Source organism: Capricornis sumatraensis, chromosome 4 (assembly GCF_032405125.1).
Source record: "Capricornis sumatraensis isolate serow.1 chromosome 4, serow.2, whole genome shotgun sequence".
In the NCBI taxonomy this organism is placed as follows: Eukaryota; Metazoa; Chordata; class Mammalia; order Artiodactyla; family Bovidae; genus Capricornis; species Capricornis sumatraensis.
In genome coordinates, this window is record NC_091072.1 from 123,976,888 (window position 1) to 123,995,545 (window position 18,658).

Below are 18,658 nucleotides of genomic sequence, written 5' to 3' on the forward strand. Positions count from 1 at the left end.
TAGTCCAACTCTCACATTCATTCATGACTACTGGAAAAACCATAGTCTTGACTAGACGAACCTTTATTGGCAAAGTAATGTCTCTGCTTTTCAATATGCCGTCTAAGTTGGTCATAACTTTCCTTCCAAGGAGTAAGCGTTTTTTAATTTCATGGCTGCAGTCACCATCTGCAGTGATTTTGAAGCCCCCAAAAATAAAGTCAGCCACTGTTTCCACTGCTTCCTATCTATTTGCCATGAAGTGATGGGACCAGATGCCATGATCTTCGTTTTCTGAATGTTGAGCTTTAACCCAACTTTTTCGCTCTACTCTTTCACTTTCATCAAGAGGCTTTTTAGTTCCTCTTCACTTTCTGCCATAAGGGTGGTGTCATCTGCATATATGAGGTTATTGATATTTCTCCCGGCAATCTTGATTCCAGCTTGTGCTTCATCCAGCCCAGCATTTCTCATGATGTACTCTGCATATAAGTTAAATTAGCATTAGCAGAGTGACAATATATAGCCTTAACATACTCCTTTCCTGATTTGGAACCAGTCTGTTGTTCCATGTCTGGTCTAACTGTTGCTTCCTGACCTGCATACAGATTTCTCAAGAGGCAGGTCAGGTGGTCTGGTATTCCCATCTCTTTCAGAATTTTCCACAGTTTGTTGTGGTCCACACAGTCAAAGACTTTGACATAGTCAATAAAGCAGAAATAGAAAATTTTCTGGAATTCTCTTGCTTTTTTGATGATCCAGCTGATGTTGGCAATTTGATCTCTGGTTCCTCTGCCTTTTCTAAAACTGCTTGAACATCTGGAAGTTCACGGTTCACATATTGCTGAAGCCTGGCTTGAAGAATTTTGAGCATTACTTTACTAATGTGTGAGATGAGTGCAATTTTGCGGTAGTTTGCACATTATTTGGCATTGCCTTTCTTTGGGATTGGAATGAAAACTGACCTTTTCCAGTCCTGTGGCCACTGCTGAGTTTTCCAAATTTGTTGGCATATTGAGTGCAGCACTTTCACAGCATCATCTTTCAGGATTTGAAACAGCTCAACTGGAATTCCATCACCTCCACTAGCTTTGTTTGTAGTGATGCTTTCTAAGGCCCACTTGACTTCACATTCCAGAATGTCTGGCTCTAGGTGAGTGATCACACCATCATGATTATCTGGGTTGTGAAGATCTTTTCTGTACAGTTGTTCTGTGTATTCTTGCCACCTCTTCTTAATCTCTTCTGCTTCTGTTAGGTCCATACCATTTCTGTCCTTTATCGAGCCCATCTTTGCATGAAATGTTCCCTTGATATATCTAATTTTCTTGAAGAGATCCCTAGTCTTTCCCATTCGATTATTTTCCTCTATGTCTTTGCACTGATCACTGAGGAAGGCTTTCTTATCTCTCCTTGCTCTTAACTCTAATTGATGTAGTAGAGTACCTAGTACACACATGAACTTTAGAACGCTGATACCTGTATTCAGTTCAGAGAACACATCCATGTGTTATTTCATTTACTCTGTGCAATAGCCTTTCAAGGTGATTGTAGTACAAACAACTTCACTTTATTGATCAAAGCCTTGTCATGGCAAAGGGGCATGCGTAACTCAGCAAAGCTATGAGCCACGCTGTGCAGGCCCACCCAAGACAAATAGGTTGTAGTGCAGAGTTCTTACAAAACATGGTCCACTGGAGAAGGAAATGGCAATCCATTCCAATATTCATGCCACGAGAACCTAATGAAAAGGCAAAAAGTTGTGACACTGAAGATGAGCCCCTGCCCCCAGGTCAGAAGGTGTCCAATATGCTACTGGGGAAAAGCAGAGGGGAATTACTAACACCTCCAGAAAGAATGAAGCAGCTGGGCCAAAGCAGAAACAACACTCAATTGTGGATGTGTTTGTCAAGAAAATTAAAGATATCAAGAAAACATTTCATGCAAAGATGGGCACGATAAAGGACAGAAACAGTAAGGACCTAAGATGCAAAAGAGATTAAGAAGAGGTGGCAAGAATACACAGAATTATATAAGAAAGCTCTTAATGACCCAGATAACTGCAATGGTGTGGTCACTCACCTAGAGCTGAACATTCTGGAGTGTGAAGTCAAGTGGGCCTTAGGAGAGATTACTATGAACAAAGCCAGTGGAGGTGACAGAATAAACATTAAAAAGCTTCTCAATTCCAAGCCTAGCACCCCTGGGATGCGGAGCTAAGGAAATACACAATAGATGCCTTTCTCTAGACTACGAATAAACTTTCACATCCAGATACATTCCATCTTTGGGGATATTTCCCTTTCCATCAAGTGTTTGAGATAATAAATGAAATGGCAATAAGTTGGGACACTGATGAGTCTGGGCTCATGGAACTGCCAGCTTCTGGGTTCAATCTGATTTGAGGAGCCACCATTGACTCCTGTTGTTTCCTTTGCTAGAGCATCAAACACTTGTTCTGGGGCCAAGTTTCCAGGGCTTTATTGTTTAACCATTTGGGGTCAGCATTCATGAGACCAGAATAAGATCTTAAGGTCAGATAAATTTCCAGATGGGGATTCAATGGATTAATGTGAAGTTAATCAGGGATGTGTTTCACTTAAATAGTCTAAAGTTGGGAATTTTTTAGAGTAATAAAAGAGAAAGAATGTGTCTGTCTTGTATCATTTATGCTACTTATAGGTACACTCAGTGGGTAATTTAAGCTTGTTAAGTTAAAAGGTAGACTTTCAGTTCTTCCTTAACAGCTGAAAGATTCTCTTTGCTGCATATAACTATAATTAAACAAAAAGTGAAACTAAAGTAAATTTCACTAAATGCTTGGCCCAGTCATAGAAAATTGTCATCTCTCCAGGTTGATGTAAATGGGAAGGGAAAATGTTGTTACTTTTATCACTTAAGAACTTCTTCCACTTAAGGTTCCTGAAAGTACATTTGTACTATTTGCAGGATGATTAACTGCTGACAAAGTTCTCGAACAACAGGTGTAAACATTTTTTTATTCTAATTTGAAAGGACAGACATTGTTGATTCAGATTTCCTATCCAGCTCTCTTTGGATTTGCATCTTTTAAGGGAGAGATGCAAATTTCTTTAGTTACTACAAGTGCTGCATGCTGAGCAGCTTGTCAATAAAATCCATTCAAAATTGGAGATACCTGTGGCCTGTGAATGAGAGAGTATTTCTATGCTTCCTTCTCTCGGACAGCTGTGGTGCTTCTCAAGTGTGCTTTGAAAATGCCTCTCTGTACTGAGCTAAGCCATTCCACAGCCAGCTGGGTTCTTGGTTCTCCAGGTTATGATGTTGTCAGCTGTCAGCTGTTTGCACTGACTCTTTTGGGCTCTCTGTGGCCATCTCTAGTCAGAGTCCACATTTTCCTTCAACAGGTTAGCCGGACCAAACTGGAGTCTGGTTTCATTTTCCTGGAAGCCAAAAAAGTATGTAGTTTCTCATTTGCTTGATTTTTCCAGTTTTAAAATGAGGGCTTTAGCTGCCCCAGCAATGAAGAGAGCAGTCGTACCCCCTGCAGCTGAGAGCCGCAGTAAAGCAGATGTTGAAAGATGAAATGTCATAATAGAGAAGCATCTTAATCTCTCATATTGTGTTCAGGTTCTTAAGAATGTGATATCCTCTGAGAAATTTGCAAACCTAAATGGAGATTATTTTATATGGCTTCACATTTCTTTAAACCATATGTCAACACAAAGACTTCTGGAAAGAAAATGACCGTGTTACTTGATCCCAAGGCCTGTGCTGAGTGGAAGGAGAGCTGTTCCCCCTCGTGCTGGCCGTAGCAGGGCTCAACGACAGGCCTGTGAGTGGAATCTGGCCCACCGCCTGTTTTCATAAATACATTTTGTTGGAACATAGCCATGCTCATTCGTTTACATAAGTGTCAATGGCTGCTTTCCTGCTACAAAGATAGAGTTGAGTAGGAAGGACAGAGGCCATATGGCCTGAAATATTTACTCTCTGGCCCCTTACAGAAAAAGTGTGCCAACTCCTGAATTACAGCAGAATGTTAGGGTCATGAGACTTCTGATCTGACTCTATTCCTAGCTTTTGGAGCTGTGGGCAAGTTATTTAAATTCTCTAAGACTCTTGAGAGTCCCTTGGACAGCAAGGAGATCAAACCAGTCAATCCTAAAAGAAATAAATCCTAAATTTTCATTGGAAGGACTGATGTTGAAGCTGAAGCCCCAGTACTTTGGCCACCTGATATGAAGAGCTGAATCATTGGGAAAGACCCCGATGCTAAGAAAGATTGAGGGCAGGAGGAGAAGGGGACAACAGAGGACGAGATGGTTGGATGGCATCATCAACTCATCGGACATAAGCTTGAGCAAACTTTGGGAGATAGTGAAGGACAGGGAAGCCTGGTGTGCTGCAGTCCATGGAGTTGCAAAGAGTCAGACACAACTTAGCAACTGAACAACAACAACAAAAGCTTTAGTTTCCTCATTTATGAAGTCAAAGATACTGAAGATTAAGTTTTTTAATTGGATAATATATTTAAAGCCAGTACTATCCTTGTTCCAAGCCCTACAGATATAGTGGACAGGTCGACATAAAGCTCCTAGCACAGCACCTGACGCATACTGAACTGAACTGACGCGTAGGAAACACTCAACAAGTGTGCAAACGTATAAAATAGTTCATTTGGCTGCTATTATCTTAGTCATCCTTGTATTCTGCCACGTTTCTCTGGAGTTGTTGGGATCCCAGTGTTTCCCTTCCCTACTGCTCTGCCAGATGGCAGCTCTGTTTCCTACAAGGAAACAGTTAAAGACCATTGAGATTTCATGAATGGAGTGCTTGGGAAGGAAGCAGGCGAAGCTGTGTGATAAGGTGTGAGGAACACAGGCATCCACCAGTCAAGGCAGAACCCCAATGTCAGGACAGTAGCTGGAGTGTGGACTCTGGAATCTGGAATTCCTGGTGTTTTGTGCATGAGCATGTGACCAAATTCAGCAAATGTCCTTGTCTCTCTTGTTCAGTATCAGGAATTCAGTGCTGCTAACAGTGAACCCCAGGGATGTGAGGATGAGCTGACTTCCTGACAAGAACGTGCTCGACACATCAGATGTGCTCAATAAATATTGGTCCTCTGTGGTGCTGCTTTATGAAGGCAGGGAGAGAAGGCAGCTGGTCTTGGGAACATGGGTGCCTTCAGAGTGCACCTCCTGCATTTCAGTACCTGGTCCACATGTCACCTTTTCAGTTAGGCCTTCCCTAACCATTCATATGAACAGCTCATCTTCCCCGCCTCAGCCTGGTCTGCGCCTTTTCTTTCCTACTTGATTCTTCTCTGCTTAACGTATTGTATTCTGTGTGATCTACTATGCATTTTTGGAGAAGGCAATGGCACCCCACTCCAGTACTCTTGCCTGGAAAATCCCATGGAGAAGCCTGGTGGGCTGCAGTCCATGGAGTCGCGAAGAGTTGGACACGACTGAGTGACTTCACTTTCACTTTTCACTTTCATGCATTGGAGAAGGAAAAGGCAACCCACTGCAGTGTTCTTGCCTGGAGAATCCCAGGGATGGGGGAGCCTGGTGGGCTGCCGTCTGTGGGGTCGCACAGAGTCAGACACGACTGACATGACTTCGCAGCACAGCAGCACTCTGTGTTTTACTTGTCTGTTGGCTGTTTTTCCTTCCATGGGAGTTCTAGGAGGAGAGGGATGATTGTGTTATCCACTGTTATGTTCTTGGTGCCTGTAACAGTGGAGGTATATATTCTGTGTTTTACCTATAATTGTATTTTTAGTGCCCAGCATACTGCCTGTCATATACTAGTGAGAGAACAAATAAATAGTTGAGCAAAGTAAATGAGATGGATTGATTTAGGGTTTCTTATAGTATTAGTGTCTGACTCATGTAGGATTTCTTTATACAAGCTCCCTTTGTTGTTAAAATATTCTGTAATAATTTATATTGTCATCTTAGGAAAAAAATGACTGAAATGTACAAGCTAAATGTTTTTGTTTTTCTGAGGCCAGTCAGCAGGCAGGAAGCCTCTCTGTGGGTGCATAGGTGATGGGAGGGATCATGTTCCATCCACCAGGCCAAAGCTTTCAGAGATGTGACCACAATGTGCCAGAGTCCCACTCCAGGATTCTTCTTGTCTCTTGGGAAAGCCAGGCCACAGTCAGCATGAGAATCAGATCAATGAAGCTTGTCCATGATGAGCTCTAGAGTTGGCCTGTGAAAGGATTTTCCTTCCCACAGGAAGGAAAGGCGTAAGGACTTTTGCCAGAGTGGGGACTTACTAAGTGGCATGTTTCTGGAGACCAAACCCAACACTCCTTGGTGACCAGAATCCCTCTCAGGATCTGATAGTCCCCCAGGGACTGTCTCTCTCAAGCGTCAGGGCCCAAATTTGCAACATGGTGCCAGAAGGGTTATACAATGTTAGGAGGATGAGGGAGATTGGATTAGAGGGTCCAGTCAAGACCCAAGAGCATACAGGATGGACTTTTCTGGATGCATGAGCTGATGAAATCTAGGAGCAGGAGCCTACAAGATGAACCTGTGGTTCTCCACACTCGGGCAGAGAACTAGCAAATGTGCTGGTGGAGCCCACTGGAGCACTGACGTGGAAATGTTGTATCTGACAGGGAGGTTATGTCTGTCTTTCTATCATAGCACGGGCGCAAATGTTGTATCTGACAGGGAGGTTATGTCTGTTTTTCTATCACAGCACAGGCTCTGTTTGAAAGTTAGTTGCATGGGATGGAATGCTCAGGGGCCTCCATCACACTCTCAGACTCACCTGCTTCTCCACTTTCTTTTCCAGCATGGGCTACTGCATTCTTTTCGTGCACGGACTGAGCAAGCTGTGTGCGTGGCTGAATCGTTGTGGAGCCACCACCCTGAGCGTGTCCACGGTGCTGCTACTGCTGCTTTTCTCCTGGAAAACCGTGAAACAGAATGAAATTTGGCTATCGAGAGAGTCCCTATTCAGGTATGACTAGAGGGATAAAAGTGAATCTCTTCCCGTTATTTCTTTGCTTATGTATTTGTTTCCAAACAAATCAGGTGACATGGATCTAGTGATATTTATGACTCCAGAAGTGTTTTTCAGTGAAGTTATAAATGGAAAATGTCCTTTTATTTTGGGTTTTAACTTCAGTTTTTTTTTAAATAGTATATTAAGTTTTATGGGAGCTCATTCTAAGTGAATTGATGAAAATAAGGATCACAGGAAACTTTGGGGGGTCTGTGAATTGAGATGGAAAGTCTTAATGATAAGCTGGGCTGTAAAATCAGCTATAAACAAAATGAAACAATAAGTCTAATTCCATTGTTCAGCCGGGTGAAAGGGAAAGGTGAGTGCACAGCAAGAAGGAAGAGAAATGCAGTACATTTTCTTTAAAATGTTTCAGGACATTAAGTCATGACCTGTAATCTAGTTGCTTTACTTTGGAACATTAATTGTGAACAGGAAATGGTTTCTCATCTCCTGGTAGATTTTTATATGATGTAGAAGCTGTTTCAGAATATAGTGAAGTGTTAGTCTCTCAGTCGTGTCTGCCTCTTTACAACCATTGACTGTTGCCATTGACTGTAGCCTGCCAACCTCCTCTGTTCAAGAGATTCTTCAGGCAAGAATATTGGAGTGGGTAGCCATTCCCTTTTTCCAGGGGATCTTCCCTACCCAGGGACTGAACCCAGGTCTCCTGCAATGCAGGCAGATTCTTTACCATCTGAGCCACGAATATAACAATGTCCTAAATGTCTAAAGTATAAACATCCTTTGGGTCACTCATCATGCTGTGTTTCTGGACTTGATTTATCTCATTGATGCCACAGCCCAGGCAACCTTTCCTGGGCTCCTGGCTCAGCCACACCTGACTTCCCATGAGTATTTCCCAGTCTCTAGGAGTTCCTAGTTTTTGCCTGCCTCCAGCTTCTGTCCTCACTTGTGGCCCGGTTGGCCAGTTCAGTCAATGTGCTTTTATTTGGTTCCTTGATCACCTCATACCCTACACTTATTCTTTGGAGTCAAATGACTGAAAGTGTGTAGCAGACTGGTTGTCTGAATAGTCTGTCTTGAGGGGACATGAATACTTGCAAAGGAATGAATGGAGGGTAAACTTACCCCAGTTTTCTCTCTTCACATCACAGTTCCCAGGAAGATAAAGTCTTCTAACTGAGCCTGAACTTAAATCATGTGCCTGCCCTTTGTCCTCCATCAGGGCACTGAGATGACAGAACTGGTCAAAGACTCTCCTCTAACTTCCATGGGGGTGATGGGGGGGAAGTTGGCTTCCTCTGAGATAACACAGCAAAAGCAAATTCTCCACAGGAAGTCCACTTAAAACAATATATCTGATTTTGCTACTTGGCAATTTAACTTTTTTAATAGAAAAAAATGTAATTTGGCATGCATGTCTTTATTTACTATTACATGTCATTTATTGTCATTGTCATTATCAGTGTTACCATCATTATTTCCATGGGTACTGTAGGGACCTGTTACTCTGGTTTTTGGGTTTTTTTTTCCTTTTCCATGAATTGTTTTTCACTTTTTAGATTGCAGAGCCTGTTTTGTTCCTGTCATATCCCGGACTTCAGTGCAGTGCTTACAGATGACAGTGAACTCGTTCCCTCACTGCCCAGTGCTGAAGTCATTTTGTAAACACAAGGGCATGGAAGTTCAGGAATATAACTTCCTCCTGGTTTCTGTTGACTTAATTCATTTTTTTCTTTCACTTTCAATAGTCAGTGATTTTATGAGAAATGTTTAAATGGTTCTGCCCTATGTTAAACCTTCTTGAGTAAAGGTACTAAGAGTGATTGCATTTTATAATGATGTTTACTGCTTAATCAGAGCAACTCTGGGGATGGATTCTGGCAGATAGTGGTTTATCTCAAGGATAACAAGTTAGTGTTCAATCCCTATGCAACTGATGCCAGCAGTTTTAAAAAGGGAAAACAAAAGAGCAAAATACTCATTGACCTTGCATGCAGAGGCTTCTGGTTTTTTAGATGGGAGCATGTAGGAAGTGAGCAGTTGATTACTAAAACATTCCACATATGTACATAAAGAAACTTTGTGTCTGAGAGGCCTTTGGTGATCAAATGGAGTTTTGTGTAATATGCAAATCAAAGCTATCAAGTTTTTAGAAAGCTTTGCCTATTATAATTTATTTATATTCTGAGAAAACTTTTAAGAATCTGAGACTTTAAGTTTTTTCTTTTTCCTTCAAGACCAGATGTTTGTATATATTCATCTTTCCTGAGCAATGTTCAAATTAGTTGAACATTTACCAGGAACCTTTGAGTCATGATAGGATTAGTAGTTGGTGTGGAGTCCGGAATTAGGCTTTTTGGCTTTGCTCCAAGTTCCACTGTTTAATAGCTATATGATCGTGGGTGAGTTACTCAACCACTTCATGCCTTGGTTTCTTTATTTTAAAATTTAGGAATTTGGGATTAATGTATATACACTTCTTTATGTGAAACAGATAACCAACAAGGATCTACTGTATAGCACAGGGAACTATTCAATATATTTATTCAATATCTTGTGATAAATCATAATTTTATATATATATATGGTTTCCCTAATGGCTTAGTGGGGAAGAATCTGAAGCCTGCAATGCAGGAGACGCAGGAGATGTGTGTTTAATCCCTGGGTCCGGAAGATCCTCTGGAAAAGGAAATGGCTTGAATCATTTTGCTGTACACCTAAAACTAACACAACATTGTAAATCATCTAAATTTCATTAAAAATTTTTTTAATAAATTTTTAAAATTTAGAATAATGATAGTGTTTATCTTCTGGTAGGGGCTTCCCAGGTGGCACTAGTGGTAAAGAACCCATCTGCCAATGCAGGAGACATAAGAGAGGTGGGTGGTTTGATCCCTAGGGAAGATCTCTAAGAAGATCCCTCCAGAGAAGATCCCCTGGAGGAGGGCATGGCAACCCATATCAGTATTCCTGCCTGGAAAAACCCATGGACAGAGGAGCCTGGTGGGCTACATTCCATAGGGTCATAAAGAGTCAGACATGACTGAAGTGACTTAGTACACATGTGCATCTTTTGGTGTATTTATAAGAATAGAAGAGTGTGTTAAAAGATGCCCAGGGCAGTGTGATAAACACTATGTTTATAACACTAAGGTTATTGCTCTGCATTATGTTCTAGGCGAGAAGTGGGTTGGGGGAGAGACTAGAGGAGCCTGAAGTCTGGATGGGACTCAGATGCATGAACACATTTTAATATAATGTAGCAGGTGGTAGGATCTTCCCTGGTGGCTCATTGGTAAGAATCCACCTGCCAGTGCAGGAGATATGGGTTCAATCCCTGGGTCAGGAAGATTCCCTGGAGAAGGAAGTGGCAGCCCACTCCGGTATTCCTGCCTGGGCAATCCCATGGACAGAGAAGCCTGGCGGGCTACAGTTCATGGGGTTGCAAACAGTTGGACACAACTTAGCAGCTAAACAACAAAGCAGGTGGTAGACAAGAGGAAGGGCAGGACACTGTATAAGTATAGGCAGGTGACTATAATCAACCCAAGCCTTCAAAGACTGTTCTTTTGTGGGCCTGAGTTCGGTATGATAGGATGAGGAAAACCTAAAGTAGCTGTAATGGTCAAAACCAAGAGCTGGCCCACTGAGTAAGAACAAGTTCTAGATAAGCTGATGTCCTTACAGAGGTCCTAATTCTGTTTTCTCCTCTGTTCCAAACTGTAAACTCATTTACCATCCCAGGTCATATGGTCTCGAGAGCTCTCTAATTATATGGAGTGGTTTTGCTTGGCAATACTATGAGCAACCTTACAGAATATCTTAGGACAGACCTTTGTGTTAGAGAAAATCCAAAGTTCAATCAAGTTCCAGTGTTTCCAGCTAAGGCCTCCTCCCACAAAAAAGATGTCACTGAATGATGTATTTTTAGGAGATACCAGTGCAAAGTCACCTCACATCTTTGTACATCTATTCTTGAAATCCTCTTACACAAAAGTGTACGGATCCAATCCTTGTGTCTCACCAAGGGCTCAGAGAGAGAGCAGTTCGTCCAAATCAGACTAGCTGTGAAAAGGAGGAACCAGGATTTGAACCCAAATCTAATGTAAAAGCCAAAGAATGTATATACTTCACCACTCCTATATTTTGCTTTGTGTTGTCTAACTTAATCTCAGCCCAATGTAAACAGAGACAGACAGACAGAGCGAGAGACAGACAGAGCCAGAATGAGAGAATTTGTAATCATAGTTGCAAGGTACATTTTCTTTAATCCCTTAGAACAGGAAATTATTCTGCTATCTAATCTGAGGAGATAGAAACTGCATTCGTCCAGCTGAACTGAGTGATACCCCAGACTCTTATGTGTGTTTGCAGGAAATTGTACCAAAATAACACAATTTGATTAAATATTTTCTTCCCATCCCCCAAATCTTCAAAATACCTAGAATGACAAAGACAGCATATTTTGTTTTGCGTCCAGTTTGGGTTCTCTCTGAATCCCATCCATGAACTGTTTAAATGATCCGTGGACCACCTTTAAGAGTTTATGGCCTAGATCTTCCTCCCTTTCTGTAGAAAACACATTTCTTTTTCTTCCTCTGGAATTGCTGAGCCAGAAAGATAAGCAGATCTCTCAGGGCAGAGAACAGAAACCAGAGATTGGCAGATTCCTTTGTAAAAGCCAGACTATAAATATTTGAGGCTTTGTGGGCCCTCTAGTCTCTTTTGCAGCTACTCAGCTGTTACCCTGGGAAAGAGGCCGAAGACATTTTTGTAAAAGGGTCAAACCCATGGATGTGTCTGTGGCCCATCAGGCCGTAGTTTGTTTATCAATGATATAAACCTAGTCACAAGTGACATTCTAATGTACCTAGTATCTTGTGGTACCTTTTAGGTTTATCCAATATTGACCAACTTCAGGAATGATTCTGACCTTGTATTGGCCTTGGCTGAAATCTCTGCTCAAATATTTACTCAGTCTGTAACCTTAGAAAAGGGTCTTCACTCTCTGAGCTTCAATTTCCTCAACTACAATATGGGAGGTACAGTATACTACCCATCTGATAGGTTGTTGAAGGGAGGAAAGGAGATAGCCCTTGGAAGTGGATGCCTAGCTCAGCGCTTGATTTAAAATGAGCCTGCATAAGCACTGGCCATCCTGAGTGTGGTGTTGGAAACCTTAGGTTAAATAGGGTCACAATCGAGGAGAACCACAAATTCTTACTTTCCTTTCCTGTTAACCTCTGACTGAATACTACTTGTTTTTTAAAAATGTTTGTTTTCTAATCAGGAATTTGGAGATGGTTTTCCTGACCTATTGTTCCAGTAATATAAATAAAACAAACGTTCTACAGACTTGGAGAGATACCTGAGAGAAGTGTCTTGATATCGCTGGTATTTTTCAAGTCTTCTGCAAATGAGAGGTGTGAGGGAGAAATGTAAAGTGCGTGAATACAGACCCTGCATTCAGAGGGAGGCTTTTATTCATAATCCTTGTTGTAGTTATTAATAGGGCTTCCCCGGTGACTCAGTGATAAAGAATTCACCTGCCAATGCAAGAGATGCAGGAGATGCAGGTTCAGTCCCTGGGTTGGGAAGATCCCCTGGAGAAGGAAATGGCAACCCGCTCCAGTATTCTTGCCTGGGAAATCCCATGGAGAAAGAAGCCTGGCAGGCTCCAGTCTATGGGATCTCAGAGAGTCAGACACCACTTAGCAACTAAACAATGGCAGCAACAGCAGTCATTAATAGAGTCTGAGATCCAGCGCCATAACTTATGAATGCTACATTTCCTTGTGGAGTGAGTATGTGTAAGGCCGCACGTTCTGTTAAGACAGTTGGGACGACTGAATCACAGCATCCAGGTCACAAGCTGAGGAGGCTGGCCTGGGAAGGAGGGGCAACCTGGCCACTCAGAGTGACACGGAAAGTTTTACCTTTGACTAGTTTATCTTTCTTTTTTCATAAACTGTTCATTGTAAAATGAGAGACTGGAAAAATGAAGCAGGAAAAGATTACGTAGAGAATGTAAAGGTCAAAAACAACAATGGGAAATAACAATGGGAAAAGCGGTATAGTCACAGGATTTCAGTTACTCCACCCACACCCGCTCGCCTGCTACGAATGTTACTACTTCCTACCGCCATCCCTGAACAATGCCCTCATCTTCACAAGGATGTGTTTTCACAGACTGAACTTGGGTGAAACATAATAGAGCGGCTGTGCTAATTGCACAGAGGAAGGATCAATTCCAATAAATATTACAGTTATATCTATGCTGAAATCAAAGTTATTTTTAAAATCTCCCTGTACCATGCACTGTGTAGTTTTGAAGAGAAAAATCAGACATTTTCCTGTATAAAAATTAAATTTTTAAAAAGCCGTCACTGCAGGATACAGCATGCTTGGGTCTGGTGCATGGGGATGACCCACAGAGATGTTATGGGGAGGGAGGTGGGAGGGGGGTTCATGTTTGGGAACACGTGTAAGAATTAAAGATTTTAAAATTAAATTAAAAAAATTAAAAAAAAAAAAAAAAGCCGTCACTATCACTCTGACCTTGGTCCTGCCCTGTGACTAAATATACTTTGGGTAATGTCCATCTGAAATGTTACATTAAAATTCTAGCTTTGTTTGTTAGCTAGTGAGCTGTACTGTGGGGGTGATTGAAGAGACTGATGGTTTCACTGGAGCACCCAAATGGTATCATGTGTAAATCTTTTGTTTTGGGTTAGTCATTTTCCAGTGAGAGGATTCTTCCAGTCTCCTTCCTGAGAGTCCAATCCCGGCTGCCAGTGTGCAGAGCTTTGCATGGATACCACAGGGTGAGGAGAATCCACTGTTCAGAATGCATATTGTCACTTAACCTACTTTGGAGGTACATCTCTACTGGCCCTCAGCTGTACCTGTTGTTTCTGAATGCAGGATCTCTCTGATTCAGTTCTCTAGGGAGTAACATGAATGCATGCTAAGTCGCTTCAGTATCCGACTCTTTGCAACCCCATGGACTGTAGCCCACCAGACTCCTCTGTTCATGGGATTCTCCAGGCAAGAATACTGGAGGGGGTTGCCATGCCCTTCTCCAGGGGTCTTCCCGACTCAGGGATCGAACCCAAGTATCTTATATCTCCTGCATTGGCAAGCAGGTTCTTTACCACTAGTGCCACCTGGGAAGCCCTCTAGAGAGTAAACTTCCTGCCTATTGCTGGGAAGGGAAAGAATAGTGAAATAAGTCACCGGGATGTGCAGGGCCAGGGAGAGGGAGCTAGGGCCGTGCATTTGACCTCGCCTCAGCAGCTCCACAGAAGGTGGAGTCTGCTGCTTTCGCAGGATGTTGCCCTTGGCTTGGTCTCTAGCTTCACACACTCCCTGTACATTCTGTCCTCTGGAGAGTTCCTCAAGGAGCCGGCAAGTGGATTTTAAGTGGGACAGTCTTTGCTGGTCCTAAGGGGCTGTTATTTTTTTCTTTCTTTCATTTATTTGTTTGCCTTTGCACATTTTTCTTTATTTTAAAATTAAAAACCATTTTTATTGGCTTATAACATTAAACAGGGGCTATTTCAACAAAAGCTCAACAAAGGTCACAATACCCTGACATATTTCCCTAACAGCTTTAACACTTTGTATGGAATTTCCCTAGTGTTCTTACCTAGAAGAGGTACCGCGTTTGAAATACAATTGCCCAGAAACTAGGTTGTCACTATGTCTACTTCCTCTCACCCTTAGCCTGTTCCCCTCCCACATTTAACCCTCAGAAGTTCTGCAGTTTTCTTCCCAGATAGCTCCCAAACCCATCTACCTTTGTCACTTCCCTGCCACCACCGCCTTGCAGGTGAGGGAACAGAGACTCTAGAAGCAAATTCCTTGGGCCAGAATCCCATTCTTGGTACTTACTACCAGGCTGATCTTGTGCAAGGTGAATTTGTGGTGCAGTTAAAGCGACTTGTATTACCTTCAGAACTTCAGTGTTACCCTCTGGGGCTCCCCAGGTATTTTGTTTTGCCAGTCTGAGCAGACTAATACACTCATGACTTAAGAAATTTTTAACTTTTCTGAGCCAAGCCTCCTTTCCTTACCTCCAACTTGTAGAATATTTATTAATAATTACACCTGCCTTTAAATGAAATTAGCCCTGGCCTGGTATGTGAGAAATGTTTATTTCCAACAAACCTTAGTAGGGAGGCTAGTCTACAGTCATCCTTCTTGTAATGATTTATTTTTATAGACAATCTCAAATTTTTTTTAAAAAAGAGGAAGGCTGTAAGTGAAAGAAGTAAGGAAAAAGCTGTTAACCTGAGCATGCATGGTTGTCCCCCCAAAGGATCATCTCTCACTACTTCCTGCTCCTCTGCTTCACAGGCAGTTAGTGTATTTTGCTTGTGCATAATTGTGCACAACCTTCACTGTTTTCCACAGAAGCATATTTAGTAACTCATAAGGTCCACAAGTTTTGGAAGAGGCTTTGATGAATGCAATGAACATTTCAAATACAAGTTCATAAATCTGTGATTAAAACATGAAAGAAACTGGCAACATTCCTAGGCAGTACTCTTTGTTACTCATTTTTTTTTTTTTTAATTTATTAACTTTTAGGTCTGGAGTTCAAACTCTGCCCCACAATGCCAAGGTTCACTACAACTATGCCAATTTCCTGAAGGACCAGGGTCGGAACAGGGAAGCCATCTACCACTACAGAACGGCCCTCAAGTAAGCTGCAGCTGGGTGTCTATGCTTTTCAGGCCCTTGTTTATTTCATTCACCCCTCCCAGTATACAGAGACCTTGCTTCTCTTGACAGTGACCATCTCCCTGGAGGTGGTATAGATCTTGGACTCCAGATTTTTTGGCTCTTTGTTCAAGTCTGTTATAAGTTTACTTTGCTTCTAACTTTCGGTGTTTTCTTATAAAAATTTCCATTGCTATACATTATGTAAAAAAGTGACACAGTTAAATACATATATACAGACCTATAGTAATTGGTTATAAAAAATATTCTTGTAAGTTCATAGGAAATTTACTCCAATGAATTCTTCCCAGTCTAGGCTTCCCATTATCTAAAAGGATTTATATAGAAACTTTTGAAAATAGAAGTAACATACTCTGATCATTGTGTTAAATAAAAAACAAAGTGAGAATTCACTTAATTACTCTGTTGGGAATATGTTAATAAGGTATGTATATACATCAGTTCAGTCGCTCAGTCATACATACATGTATATATAGTATATTTTTTAATGTTTTAAAAGTTTAAACACGAGCAGCCCTGACACTTTCTTTGTACTTATCTACTGGAAGAGAAAATACCATGTATGGCTTTAGAGATGATTTTACTGCGTGCCTGTTCAGTCACGTCTGACTCTTTGCAACCCCATGGACTATAGCCCACCAGGCTCCCCTGTCCGTGGAATTTTCCAGGCAAGAATACTGGAGTGGATTGCCATTTCCTCCTGCAGGAGATTGTCCCAACCCAGGGATCGAAACTGTGTCTCTTGCATCTCCTGTGTTGGCAGGCAGATTTTTTACCACTGCACCACCTGGGAAGCCCCAGAGATGATTTTAGATTCAAATTTAAGTTCTGCATTATCAGCAGCCATCTGTATTGCTTTTAGGTACCCAAACTGCAATTCTGATTTTCAAGATGGTCTTTCCCCTCCCCCAAAAAAAGAAGGTCTGCCCTAGAAAATCTCAGATAATAAATGTGTTTAACCTGGAAGGAGTGAAGACCTGATAACTAAACACAGCCTCAGAATCTTCCCATGTGAGCTCACAGAAGTGTTTTCAAGAGGTTTCCATGCCTCTACAGTGTGTCCCACATTTGGTTGAATTTTCTGATACTGTTCCACTTTGGGACATGCTCTAAAATATGTGTACCAAACAAAGCATACATTTCACTGAAGCACCCTTCTTGGATTGTCTCAAGGTTTAGTTTGAAATTGTCATTCTTAAAGTAACTGACCTAATTTTTTAAAGTTATCCTTTTGAATAGTGTTCTACATAAGTATATTTTGTAATCAAGCAAAGTCTTTTAGACTTTAGGACTTGTTATTTAATATTCAATATGGGAAAAATTTTAAACTATTCACATCGAATTCTCTTTCCCAAAGATTTCAAGAAATATGAGCCCCAGAGGAATAATTGCAACAAAGCTCATTATTGTGAAAAAGAAGTTTTTATTAAGAAATAGAAAGCATTTTGAAAGATTTAATAAGGAATTATATTTTTTTCACTGCAAACCAGTTTATCCAAATGTTTACACTGCTTATCTCTGGTTAGTGAGATTATGGTTTAATTTCTTTCTTTATTCTTTCCTTTGTGTTCCAGATGTTTTACAATGAACATGCATTATTTTTAAATTGAGAAAGTGTTATTTTTTTTAAAAAGGCGTGTTCTTTCAAGGGACATTCAAGCCAATAAATTATGTTTTATCTTCAATAATTAATTAGTGTGTCATGATTTCAGGTGGCATTCTTAAAGGGAAGAGAAGAGCAGTAAGTTTGCCTGAAAAATATTGGTGGAAGGGAAATGTACCCGTATCTTTTTAAGTTTCTTTCATTCTAACACACTATTTTATGTCAAATTCAAACAAAAAAATAAGGCAAATCCTAAGGCACAGCTTGGGGCAAAAGTATAAATTAAGCAAAATTCTCCTGCAGCTGATTTTATAGAATCACAGTAGCTGGTTGTGACTTCCGCCTGTTTCCTATGAAACAATAAAGATAAATGTTTGCTTCAACAACTGTGCTTCAGGAAGAAACATGTCCTTTGAGGAATGTGGTAAAAATCATTAAAGCTAAAAATATACTGCATAGTAATTAGTGAAATAATTCATCCTATCCCCACCAGGCTCAAAATACTTTTGATTTAAATTATTATTATTATTGTGTGGATACCTCTGTGTGAATTTTCAGTGGATGTGGGTTTTTTTTTTTTTTTAAGTAAATTGTCACTCTTAAGTTAAAAAAAGGAAAATACTACGACTGTTCATCATTTTGGTGATTATTTATCCCCGGTGACTGGAGACTGCCCTTCCTTTGATATAACGCTATGTGGGGGTTGCAGACCCTGGGGCTCTGCCCTGTCCCAGCTGTTTCATGCTGCTGTGCCTTTGTTGTCTCTGATGTTTTCCATATTTGCACACAACAAGAAAGAGAATAATGAGGGAAATGCAGGATTAAATGTGGTGTTACCTGAAGTCAGTCCCCAAAGTTATTCATTCCTGTTGTAATAACTGTATAGATTCCAAAGACAATGCTGAAATTAGTCATAAAGTTGGTATCTGTACCTATATCTTTTTGGCTGGCTTACAGTTCCCAAAATAACACTATATTAAATTGGTAATTATATATGGCATGAATACTGTGCTCCTTTTAAACTTCATTTTGTTTTTTAAACAATGTAGAAGGACCATTAACTTCATTTTGGTGTACCTCTTTTATGACATTTCTGTATTGCAAGGGAGGTCGCCCTTGGATAATGCCGCAGCTAAAGTCATAGATCCAGATCAAGACTCGAATCATCAAAGGAAATTGTCAGAACCATTTCCTTAAATCCTCCACAAAGACAGGTATAAGTTTTCCTTTGCTGTCGGGGTGGCTGTTATATTTATTAGGGTGTTATAAAGGTTGGGATTCTGTACACTGGACAATCAGAATACTGCTGGTGAAGCTGCCATTTTCCTTCAAAAGTTTCTGACTATTGAATTA

At 41.0% G+C, this 18,658-nt stretch overlaps 1 protein-coding gene across 1 annotated transcript in view; it reads left to right on the forward strand.

Annotated features, from left to right (window-relative positions):
- Positions 1-18,658, forward strand: part of TMTC1 (transmembrane O-mannosyltransferase targeting cadherins 1) — a 313,576-nt gene that overhangs the window by 215,747 nt on the left and 79,171 nt on the right. The window contains exons 10-11 of the mRNA XM_068971048.1: positions 6,778-6,945; positions 15,550-15,663. Coding sequence (XP_068827149.1) covers positions 6,778-6,945; positions 15,550-15,663 — 282 coding nt within the window. The remainder of the gene's footprint in view (positions 1-6,777; positions 6,946-15,549; positions 15,664-18,658) is intronic.